Source organism: Mesoplodon mirus (genome assembly GCF_964341445.2).
Source record: "Mesoplodon mirus genome assembly, chromosome: 2".
Classification (NCBI taxonomy): Eukaryota; Metazoa; Chordata; class Mammalia; order Artiodactyla; family Ziphiidae; genus Mesoplodon; species Mesoplodon mirus.
In genome coordinates this window covers 1,879,092-1,891,338 of record NC_138977.1, presented here as the reverse complement: position 1 = coordinate 1,891,338, position 12,247 = coordinate 1,879,092, and the positions used below count along the sequence as shown (strand labels likewise).

The following is a 12,247-nucleotide window of genomic DNA, read 5'->3' as shown; positions in this document are numbered from 1 at the left end:
TAAGATCCTTTCTAGAACCTGAAGAAAACAGCTTCAGTCTTGTGAGCTGAACTGATGGCCCCTCGGGGACTTCCACTCACTCAGTTGAAACCAGTCAGTGTCTGTGCCACCTTCTAGCCATTTCTCCCAAAGTACACAGACGTTCTTAGAACCAGGTCTAGTGACAAGACTGCCTTTGGGAAAGGGGGCTGGGGAGGTGGCCTTTCTCCTGAGAGTGCCTGAAATGGCATCCCGAACCCGCCAGAACTCCTGGAGGTGCCTGAAGCACTGTGGCTTCTCTTATTCTGAGACAGTTTTCTTTTCTGAGGGTAACCTCTTGTGTAAGAACGAAATCTTCCAGGCTGTTTATTAATGGCTCTGGCTACGTGCTCACCGTTGTTGTTGTGGAGAAACAGAGTGTTTTCTGAATAACAGAAAATGTGTCACCCCTTTCCTGCCCTTTCTCCTGCCTCCTCCTGAGAGGCCTGTAGTAAATCCTAAATTAAAATTCCCGATAGAAATGCAGTCTCTTGACAGATTCTTCAGGGCTCTGTTTCACACACTTGTTTTTTGGCATCAGCCTGTCAAACAACCGTGAAACAGCGACGCCTTCCAAGCATGTGTTACATGGTCCAGAGTCTCTTGATGCTCTGGCAACAGCAGGGCTTTATGTGTCATATAAGTGATCTTTTGAAATTTGTCTCTTTTCCAAATATTCATAACTTATTTTTTCATTATATGATCAAAATAATACAGACTTAGAATTAGGGCTAGAGGCAAATTGCTTCTGGCCTCAGGAATAGTTAGCAAATTTTTCGTTGTTTCTGCTTATAATAATGTAAAGGATAATGAACTTTTAAATTTAATAATACCCTAAAACCTTGAAATTAATAGCACATGAAAATTTTCATTGAATTAGATAGATACCTCCAAAATTTCTGAAATACCAATATTTGCAGAAATTCAAAATATAGTCTCATTTGCACAGATACTGATAACTGGAAATGAAGATCTAGTGGTTTACTCAAAATATATCATACAATTAGATTTGATTCAGTAGAAATCCAAGCAGGATTCTGGCCTGTTAACTTGTTCCTGTTCTTGTATTTGTTTTGTTATCTTTGTGGCTCAAATACTCCTACTCCATGAGATAAATGGCAGAAAAGCGTATAATGCTGTGAGTAAGCACGCTTAGTAGGATGCCATGGGATGGCTCCATTTTTTAAATGAAGTATATGCTCACGGTATTTCTGAATTCTTGAATATTGTCGTGATAGAATTTCTCAAAGGCTGAATTTGAATTCATTTTATTGTTGGTCCTAATTCTTGGCCCCCACGATAGGCATTAGTAATTTTCGGAGAGTCTGTGCTTTATCCCTTTTTAGGGGGTAGTTTAGTGTTGGATATTAAATTTGGATGCTTCCTAAGAAACTTTGATGACTAATATTTTTAGTGCTATTCTTGGCCTGAGGAAAACCATTTTCTCATGAATTAAGACCCTAGGAAAGTCACAGCACATTTTTGGAGGAGAATATCTATATTCTGTTCATACCAATGGCTTCCGGAATCTGAAGTGATGTCTTTGTTTATGATGTCTTTTTCTGTTTGGACCCTGTCTCCCTTGCTCTTGGCTCTTTCCCGGCTCAATCGCGGTCCTGGATGGTTTCCTCTGTGGGCGTCTCGCACCCAATCTGTGTTGCAGAGGAATTTATGCTTCCCCAGCATTTTTATAGCTACGTAATATTTACATAATTTTCCGTTAACAAAATAAAAGAATGCTTACCTTTTAAGCGTTATTGTTGAAATGTATGCATCTTGCTTTGAGTGAGCTTGATTTGTAGCTTCAGGATTGCAGGGTCTGGAGGGCATTTGACCCCTCCTGTCGTTTGGGTTGAGAGCCTCGTGCAGCCCCAGGCCCCTCAGCAGGGCTGGATGGGAGCCGGCAGCCTGCTCTGCTGTGATGTATTTGCACCGTGGGCATCTACACTTTCTCAGATGGCCAAGGTGTCGTGAGGGATTTTCAGTTAACGAAAAAAGGGGAAGGTATTGAAATCCTTTCTGATTCATATTAGAACACTGAGCCCAGTTAAGGTGGGGTTGAAGTCTATTTGACCATCTGTCAAAGTCAAGGATAGAAGAAGAAATACACTTAGGAATGAAGTCACTTGAAAAAACAAAGGAAAGGTCACTTTTCAGATGTGGTTCCTGCTGGTGCAGACCTTGCCAGCGTGATTGTCTCGCACTTGGTTCTCACCCCGCGGGTGCTGTTCCCAGGGCAGGTGGGCATTTCCTGCAGGAGAAGGCCCTGTGCTCCAGCTGTTCATGTGTCTATTGGTGGTGACCCTTTATATTCTGTCTGTTCTGGTTGCATCTTCATGGCAGTCAGTCAGGGTGGGCAGAGGAAGTGGTATTGTCATAAATAAGGAAACTGGAGCTCAGGGAGCTTAAGAGACTTACTTCTGATTAGTAAAACTAATTAGTGTCTGAGTCATGACCAGAACCCAAGATCTTACCTCCCTCTCTCCCTCCCCTAACTTAAAAAAAATTGTGGTGAAGTATATAGAACCTAAAAGTTAACCATTTTAACTTGTAAAACTCAGTGGCATTAAGTGCATTCACATCATTGTACAACCATCACTGTCATCCATTTCCAGAACTTTTTCGTCATCTCAAGCAGAAACTCCGTACCCATTAAGCAATAATTACCCGTACTCCGTCCCCCCACCCCCTGGGAGCCACCATTCTACTTTTTATCTCGATGAATTTGATGATTCTAGGTCCCTCAAACAAATAGGATCACACAATATTTGTCTTGTGACTGGCTTATTTCACTCAGTATAATGTCTTCAAGGTTCATCCATGTTGTGTCATGTGTCGGAACTTCATTCCTTTTTTTCCTCATCTTAACCATTTTTGTGTGTACAGTTCAGTAATGCTAATTATATTCACATTATAGCGCAGTGGATCATTCATTTTTAAGGCTAATGGTGTTCCATGGTACTTACCACATTTTGTTTATCCATCCATTCGTCCATGCACGTTTGGGTTGTGTCTACCTTTTGACTTTCATGAATAATGCCGCTATGAATAATGGTGTGCCCCTGCTCTTTCTTCCCATGACCTCTTTTAACGACTGTTTGTAAAACTCTTAATATAAGTACATTTTCACCTGTAAGCAAAATAAAGTCCTAGAGCATTGTGGATGTCAAAACAGTCCTTAAGTCTAAATCTCATTAAATCAAATGAGATTGTTAGGTGTAGGAAGAAGATTTAACTATGGGGAATGTGAATGGAAATAATTAGCTAGAAATTGAATCATTTTTATTTATTCAAGGGAATAACCAGCAAGTGCCTGTCAAGAATGAAGTAGACAATTGTGAAACTTTGAAAAAGGTTGACACAAAGTCTGCTTCAGAAAAGAAGATTCACAAAGCGTCTAAAGAAGACGTATGTTCTGAGAAGCAGGACGTACCTTCAGTCGAGGTCTGTATTCCTTTTTTTCTTGCCTATTAGAACAAAACCCAAGTTTAGGACTTAGAGCACAAATATCTATGTAATAACTGTACATCTGTATTTCATACTTCTCAAAGAGGATAGTTATGTATTTGAATCCACATTGATAAATTGGTGAGGTTCATGTATTCAGAAAGTTTATTTATCTTCTAATTATACAGGAGACACTAAAACAATTCAGATAGCTTTTATTCTCAAGAGAAGCTGTTCTTAAGCAAATGGATTAACTCCTGGGTAAAGATGGTGGAGTAGAACCAGATCACATATCTTGCCTCTCCAGTTGTTGCCCAACATCCATTTTTAGGGCAAAATCTTGCTGAGTTAGAAGCATTATCCAGGATCCACAGGAGAGGGATGCCTTTCTAGCTTCAGTGCATGGGCCCTGGTGTGACAGAATCCCAGAAGAGAGGGCAAAGCTTGTGCACTGACCCAGCCAGCTCTTTCCCTTCCCACTGTGTAGGCCACTGCAAAGTGTCTAGAAAGAACCCAGCCCTGTATTTCATAGGAACTAAAGTTCCCAGATAAAGGTGGGAAAGGGATTTCGGAGAATTTATCTACTTCACAACAGGACAGAGCTATCTGTGTATTAGCACAAGCACAGTGAAAAAAAATAGCATTGCAATTGTTCAAATATACTATAGTAAAAAATGAAGGAAAGGAGTACAACGTACAGAAGACAAACCAAGATCCCAGTCTAGAAGAAAACATATCCAGAGACCTGAAGGGAACTCTGAAAATACTTCCCACTACAGACTATGAATTCAATAAAATTCTAGCTTTTAAAGGCAAATTAATATACTACGATGAGGTGGGAAGAGATATTGTAAAGTTAAGTCAACAAATGTAGACAGTACATTACCTGTTCAATGGCCAAAAATTGACTTATTGACCTGAAGGAAAGGCTTTGAGATAATCAGAGTGAATGTGGAAGAAAAATTTTAAGAGATTATAGATTTTGGAGAAAAGATGATGATAGATAAGGGGACAAAGACAAAAACAGTCCAACATCAGAATAATGATTGTCTCAGTAAATGGCCCAACAGTGGATCAGAAAAGTATTCAGAGACGTAATAGAAGAATTTCCCAATGTGAGTGAAAAACTGAATTTAAAGATCCAAAGGCACGCTGTGTACACCAGGAAAAGCTGATGTGTGATATTGGACATAGGCACATCCTTGTTAAGGTGTTGAACTTAAAGCTTAAAGAGTTGTGCGGAAAAGGGCAGGAAAATCAAGAAAGACACACCTAGGCTTGCCTCAGACTTTGTAGAAACATCTAATGACTGAGAACAGTGGAACAGTATCTTCGAGAGAATGAAAACGTGAACACGAACATTATGTCCAGTAAAGCTGGCACTCAGGCACGAAAGCAACAGACATTCATCTGTAAACTCAAATGAACTTGGGAGCCTTCCTTGAAAAATGAAGTTAGTGAAATTTAGCCAACCAGGAAAGAAGTTTGAGGAAGCTGTGTTAAAGGTCTTTTGAGGTTTCTGTCCACTTTATATCCAGAACTTTGGTTAAACAGTGGGCAGTTATGGTTGCAAAACATATTGCAAATATTAAAACTTTAACAAAACAAAAATAATAATAAAATCTGCAAAAACGGGGTGGGACTGAAAGGTAAGTGAAAGTAAGTTTTAATTTTATCTTTCTTGGTAGCTAGACAATCCTGTGCAAAACTGAAACATGTAGTTTAAAAGGGTGAAAACCTACGAAAATATCTTTCAGCATCTTTTTCTTAACCTTAGAGAGATCCTTAGGCAATTAATGTATCATGTGGAGAAGAAGCAATTATTGAAAGTTGGCGTTCCTTTGGTTCTACTTCATTTTCTTCTAAGTTCAAATAAAACTGAGCCTTAAATTTGAATTTAAAAATAATGCATGGTCCTGGTGTTCTAAATTTCTCCCATCATCTGTCCTCCCATCCTTAGGTATGTATAGGTTCTTAAAAAGACACATTAAAGAATAAGGTTTGCCAAATAATCAGTGGGAGAACCTGCTTATTTCTGAGTGATGGTATTTTGCATGATTTCTTTTTTCCTTCTTTATGCTACTCAATTTTTGCTTCAACTCTACAAAAAGCATGCATTTTTCATTTAAGTAAATGGAATGAGAGTGATACCAAATAAGAAAATCGCAGACATTCCAAACCAGGAGTTTGTGGTCTGTCGAGAAAGACATTTCCATGTAGTCAAGTGCTAAAGTCAGTGCATAGTAGAGGGGATTGCAGAGATGGGAACGGCAGCTTAGCTTGCAGGGGCCATGGGAAGCCCCTGAGGAGGAAGGAGCGTATGCAGGGGGAGTGTAGAGAAGCAGAGGAAGCGAGCGGGGCAGCCGGCACCACCGGGCCTCCTGGCACGGTTGGGAGCAGTGAGGGAGTCGTCTGACCGAGAAGGATCCCAGTCAGGAGGGGGAAGGCAGAGGCAGAGTCCTGCCAGCTGGCCAAGGCCCTCGATGCCAACGCAGAGTTCAGACGTTAGTCCCTGGATCTCAGTGGGAGACACAAGGAAGGAAGGAAGCACAAGCGCTAGGAAGGGAAGGTTGCCTGCTCAGGAATTTCAGGATCAAATGTTTAAAAGCACATTGGTCCAAACAAAAAAGTCTTTTTGGAGGATTTGGCCCGAGGGTGGCCGGTTTGGGGACCCTGCTGCAAATCATGGAATGCTATCGAAGGGTCCTGAACCGGGCAGGGGGTGGCGGGTAGAGGAGGGTGTACAGGAAATGGAGAACAACCTGTGGGCTGCGGTCTTCTTGAGGGTCGTAACTGAGTATCTTTCAATTCAGTTTCATGGAGGTGGGCAGGGTACCTGTTATAAAGAGCCAGTGTGGTGGTTTAGCGAGTGCTTGAATGAATGTGTGAATAATGCATTTCTGAAGGATCAGCCCTAGTGCTTTGGAGGCTGGGCTGGGGAGGGCAGACATGGACACCAGCTCTCTTCTCACCAGGAGGCTGCTTCTCTGCTGGGAGGTGTGATGACATCAAGATTCTGTTCGGGCAGGAGCAGGGGTGCAGGATGGGAAGAGGAGGTAGGAGACAGTGTAGAAGACAGACCAGCAGGACTTCTTAGCACCCGGCTGCCTAAAGGGGAGGAGCTGGCTTTGCCTGCAGAGCCATTTGCAAAAAACAACTCCAAGGTTTTAAGTCTGGGTAACTAAAAGATGGGGAACTGGGGCTTCATTTTTATGTTTGTCAGGGCCGTGTTGCCCCGTGGTTAGCGGCACGGACTTTGCAGCTGGTGTGAGCCCAGCTCGACACTTACTCTGTAACATTGGGCGAGTTACTCAACACCTCAGTCTCCTCACCTGAAAACTGAGAGTATTAATAGTATCTCTGCCTCATAGGTTCGTGAGGACTGGAGGAGTGAATGTGACAAGTGGTTAGAATAGCAGCACTTGTGAAGCACTGCCCAGTAGTAAGAATCAAAGAGGTGACAGGTGTGACTGTGGTCATTGCCGACAGAGGGGGTTGGCTGGACTTGGACGTGGCACAGCCTGGTAGATGGGAGATATCGCGCCAGAGCTGCCATGGCGAGGCCGGCCCGGGCCTGGGACTTGGGAGTTGTCCCCGTGGAGTTTAGAATTGAAGGGTGACGTGAGTTCTCTGAAGTGTGCACGGAGACCAGCGGCCTGAGTCTGCCTGATGGAGCAGGTATAGTGACGGGGGCCAGGCACGCCGGCCGGGCCATGGAGACAGGGCAGTCGGGAGCGGAAGGCAAGTCATTGGATCTGGGGGAGGAGAGACTGGACGCGTTGGGAACGGGGACGTCCGTGCTGCCCTGCAGTGACGTGGAAGCTGAAGCTGAGCGGTGCCGACCCCTCCCAGATGTGTCCTGGGAGGAGAGGTGGGAACTGATCACTGCAGGGCCCTCAGTGCAGGGCTGTCTGGAGGGGACCCTGAGGTCAGGCTGGGGACGCTGCACCGTCCTCCGCATGTGTGGGTGCCGTGCCCCCACCTCACGTGCCCCCCAGCCCCGAAGTCTCCCCTGGCTCCCGTCCAGACTTGCCCTCTGTGCCGGTGCCCCCGGCCGTGTCTTCACACCAGGTTGAGGGGGGCACGGGCCGTGTCTTGATCCCTGTCTGTGGCACTCAGACACTTCTTGGCCTTGGTCCCAGGGCTTGGGTAGGTTCCTCCTTCCCTTCCCGGTCTGTGATCCTGGGCGGGACGGACGTCTGCTCTGGGTGCAGGCAGTGGGCTTGGCTGCAGGGGGGCTGCAGCGGAGCTGAGGGTCTGGGGGCTTGGGCTGTGCTTGGGGCTCCGAGGTTCCTTGTAGTCACCTGGGCAGGATGGGGGCGGAGCTGTGGGCTTTCCTCTCTGCTGGCTCCGGGGGCCGCTCTCAGTTTTGTGGGCTCTTCTTTAAACCACCCTGAGTGTACTTTCCATGTCATTGTTCATTTGGAGAAAATCAGTCTCAATAAACACATTCCCAAATGCAGTGCTCAGTGTTTGTTTTTCTTGTACGTTCTTGGAGCCTGACTTTGCAGCTTAGGAAATTTACAGATCTGTCTATAGCACATGGGGAACATTCCTCCAGATTTATTGGCAAAGGAGGTTGAAGCCCAGATTTGGGAGCCACAGACTAAATTTTAATCCCAGCCCTGGCTGTTTATTTTCTTGTAAGCAGATCTTTTTTTTTCCCCCCTTAGAAAAGGAATTCATGATTATTACAGAAGCATAAAGAAGGGAGGGCAAGATCTGTCCAAAAATGGACCACTTTTTGCATTTTTCTGTATTCTCTTCCTTCTCTATGCAAGTGTTTACAAACTTGGGATAATTATTATTGTGTATATGGAGCTTTGTTATAGTGTTGTTATTCTGAATTTTCTCATGTTAGAAATTAACGGGAAACTTTGTTTTCAGTGGTTACATAACATTCCATCATTTAACTGTGCCGTAATCCAAACCATTCCCCTGCAGTTGGACATTAAAGTTGTTTGCAACTTTTTATTTTCATAATAGCATGATGAACTAAGTCTGGCCTGTATATCTGGTACATCCTTGCTATAGGTTTCTAAAAATAGAATTAGAGTGTCAACTGTCAGGGCCCCTGGTGTGTGCCGCCAACTCGCTCTCTGGAAGCAGGGTCCCTGTTTCCCCTCATGCACGGTGCACGACAGCCATTGTGTTACTCTGGTCTCAGCAGCACCGTTTTTTGGCAAAATCTTGGTCAGTGGGATAGGTAAGTGATTGTGTTTTGTTTCTCCTCTCAGTTTGCCTCCCTTACTAGGGAAAAGTAAGTATTTTCCTTCATTTTTTGTAAAATTCTGAGAAACACAAGCAAAAAGTCGTTCATCCAAGATCCTGCCACTGACATTTAAAAAAATATATATTTTTTCTAAGTTAAGAAGTGAATGTCTAACCTGGTTTCTCTTGCCCTGCTGAGAGACACACGTGGTACCACACGCGGCCTCCCTAGCCTGTCCTCGTGTTTGCAGGCATAAACACGCAGTGTCAACACACTTGTGTTTTTAAAGCCAAAATGGAAAGATGAGGTAATTGGTCTCTCCTAAAAACATACTTTATTATTAAGTATTTTGGAGGAACTCTTCGTGTTTCTGGCCTTCTCTATTTCTTTTGTGAATTTGCATTTCATGTCCTTTACCCACTTTTCTATTGAGTGTTAGTGTTTTTTTCTTCTTTTCTATGAGAACATAGGTGAAGGTATTAGCTCTTTGTCTATCAAATAGTATCACAGATTTTTTTCTTAGTTGGCCCTTTCCCTCTTATTTTTATTCGCTTTGACTTATGTACAGTGGCTTTAAGAATGCCTTTGTGCAGTCAGTCTGTGATTTCTCTTTGATTTCTTCCTTTTCTTTTACTATTAAAGCTTAGGAAATCTTCTTTCCCCACGCTGCGGCCAGTTAACTTGTCCCTCATTCAGGGAGATCGGAGAACTTAGTCCAAATACTTCAACAATGAGGATGATAATAGCTGAGTCTTAGGCAAACTGCTTACTAATGTCGGGCACTTCAGTCCTCACAGCAGCCTTTTGGAAGACCTGGGAAACCGAGGCAAAGAGAGGCTAAGTCACTTGCCCAGGATGAGTCAGCTTGTCACACGCAGTGAGGTTCAGACCGGGTGGTTTGGCCTCAGGCACTGGTCTTCACTTCAGGTCTGCGTGGACCCTTTCCGATCCCGGCTAGTCCTGCTTCCTGCTTCGTCGCATGTGGCACCTCCCCACCAGAAAACAAAGAGCCGGTTGCCCCTGTCCTCTTCCTCCCATTTCCTGACAAGTCTGTGGCTTCGGCTCTCAGGTTGCGTTCCACTCTGCCCCACCTGCGGCGTCTGCTGCGGGCCTGTCCTCCCCCAGCTGACCCCAGCCCCATGCCTCTGCACTGCCCAGCGCTTCTCTCTCGGTCTCTCTTTGTGTCATTCACACACACACACACACACACGCGCGCGCGCACACCCCTCTTCCCCAGCCCTCCTGTGTGTGCTGTGGACCCTGCTTCTCAGCACTCCATCCACACCTCCTCGTCCAGCATGTCCCCCACGCTCCTGAAACTCACTCTCTCATACTCACAGTAGGTGGCGATGCTTCTGACCACCAAGTCCCCGCTGGGTGTAGCCCTCCAGTGCCTCCCTTCCTGTGGCCTGTTGTGCCATTCTAACCAGACTGTGCTGAGAAGGCAGCCACGTCCAGAGTGACTCCTGCCCAGAGCACCCTTCCTGGTGGCTCCACTTGGGGCTGGTCCTTTATTTGCGGGTGACCCTAGAGGGACAGAAAGGGTCAGGTACTGGCTGTGAGTGAGGCCGGGGAGAGGCAGACTCTCCCCCCTCCCCCAGCAAAAGTCGGAAATTCACAGAGAGCAATACTTGAATAAACGTGGTTTGTATTTAATGTTTAACATTGGATCGCATCTGATCATACGTCTTTAATGCGTCAATTTAGCATCAAACTTCAACGATTAGCATACGGTCCTATAGGATAGGACTTTGTATGTTTAACTTACCATGTTTTAAAAATGCCTTCAGAATGAGAAAAAAGGTAATACATATTGGGAGAAAAAATAAAGGAGTGTAAAGAAGAAAGCAAAAATACCATAATCCCACCACATGTACACTTAAAATATCATTTTATTTCTAGTATTCATTTACTGTAGTGAGCATATTGCTTTGATGGAAACATGAGGCTTTCAGTACCCCAGACATGTAACGTGCAGGTATCTAAAACCTTTTGTTTTTCTTCTGCTTTAAAGGGGCAGCATGTTGGAAGGAAGAAAAGGAGAAAGTATTAGTAGACATTAGAGATATGAGCTACTTAAAACGGGAATCGCCCTCCCCTTGGGCCTGTTAGCAGACCATGCCTAACATTTAGAAGAGGAAAAAACCCAAATTAAAAAAAAATTTATTTATATGTGTGTATATATATATGCATACATATTATATATAATATATTTCTGTCTCATGCTAAATTAAGTTTTTCAGAACCACGTTAAAAAAACATCAAGCATATTCTTGGCATTATTTACTTGAAAAGCTTAAACTAGTTTGGAGCATTCTCTGGAGTTTTGCCTGTTCTCCTAAAGTTCATCTATAAACAAATAAAAACATAAATACACAAATTACTCCTCAGTTGAGTTTTTACACGATTTTTCTTCAGTAGTAATTCATGTGAATTGCACATACCAAATAAACAGGTGAAGGTCGGAGGATTTATTGCTGCTGAGGTTAACGGCAAGCTGACCATAAATTATTAACAGATGTTTTTCCTTTTTAGCCCCTTAGAAATTTTATAGGCGACAATTTTTTTTTCTTTTTGCAGAGGCTGAGGGGAGGTAGAAAACGAAGGGAAATGAAAACAGGCTAGAGATTGAGAAATGTATGTCTGTTTTCACTAGTGCTGGAATGTTCTGAATTCAGATGGGGTTGGTCTTCAAGAGTGAAAAGAAAAAACCATACACGGGTTTTATTTGTGTTAGTAAGTGGAAACCCTTACGAAAAATTTTCTTTTTCCTCTTTAGCAGGAAGATCCTTATAGGAAGAAGAAGCTTCAGGAGAAAAAAGAAGGAAACTTACAAAATTTAAATTGGAATAAAAATCGAGCATGTAGAAAAAACAAGAAAAGGGGTGCTGCCCAGGTCTTGAGGTGTGTGATTTTTACAGTCCCTTTACATTTTTCATCTATTATTTACTCTATAATTTTACATTTAGCTATTATGTTTCCATCTTATTTTTGTTACGTTGGATACAGATAATATGAGAGTGTAGATGTTTGTGTTCTGAGATAAAGATATATTCTTAAAAGTAACATATCTTCTGGTTATGTTTTTATTTATTTTGTTGAAAACCCCTTAAGATGAGCAAAATTTTAAAATTTTACTTAATAAAATGTAAAAAGCTATAGCAGGTGTTAGGGAAAAAGCATAGCCATCCCTCCAACACCAGGGGCGTTGGCGGAGCAGGTGGTAAGGACCCCTGGGCACAGGCAGGCCCACGGTCCCAGCTTGACCCTGACCGTCTGGGGTCCCGATAATGCAAGAGAATAGTCCCCACGCATAGAATCTTTGCCCCGATCGATCGTCCAGCAGAAGGTAGGTTCTTCCGCCGTGGGAAGTGAGCTGCAGATAGATACTGCGAGGTTTGCCTGAAGCCCCAGAGGTGGTCGGGGGCAGAGCCAGACATGACCCCAGGCAGTCAGGCAGCCTCCTTGGGAAACCTTGCTTCTTTTCTAACCTGTAAAATGAAGGTGCTGACGTGTTCGTGCGGATCCCATATGTCTGGGTTCCCAGTAGTAGCTCTCCAAGCCTAATTT

General features: G+C 43.7%; 1 protein-coding gene across 5 annotated transcripts in view; it reads left to right on the top strand.

Moving 5' to 3' along the window:
• Window positions 1-12,247, top strand: part of TMEM131L (transmembrane 131 like) — a 161,996-nt gene that overhangs the window by 133,380 nt on the left and 16,369 nt on the right. For 4 of the 5 annotated variants that reach the window (XM_082611150.1, XM_082611149.1, XM_082611148.1 and 1 more), the window contains 2 exons: window positions 3,314-3,462; window positions 11,457-11,581. In XM_082611150.1, the coding sequence (XP_082467276.1) occupies window positions 3,314-3,462; window positions 11,457-11,581 (274 nt within the window). The remainder of the gene's footprint in view (window positions 1-3,313; window positions 3,463-11,456; window positions 11,582-12,247) is intronic. The other variant, XM_082611147.1, reaches the window with a different exon arrangement.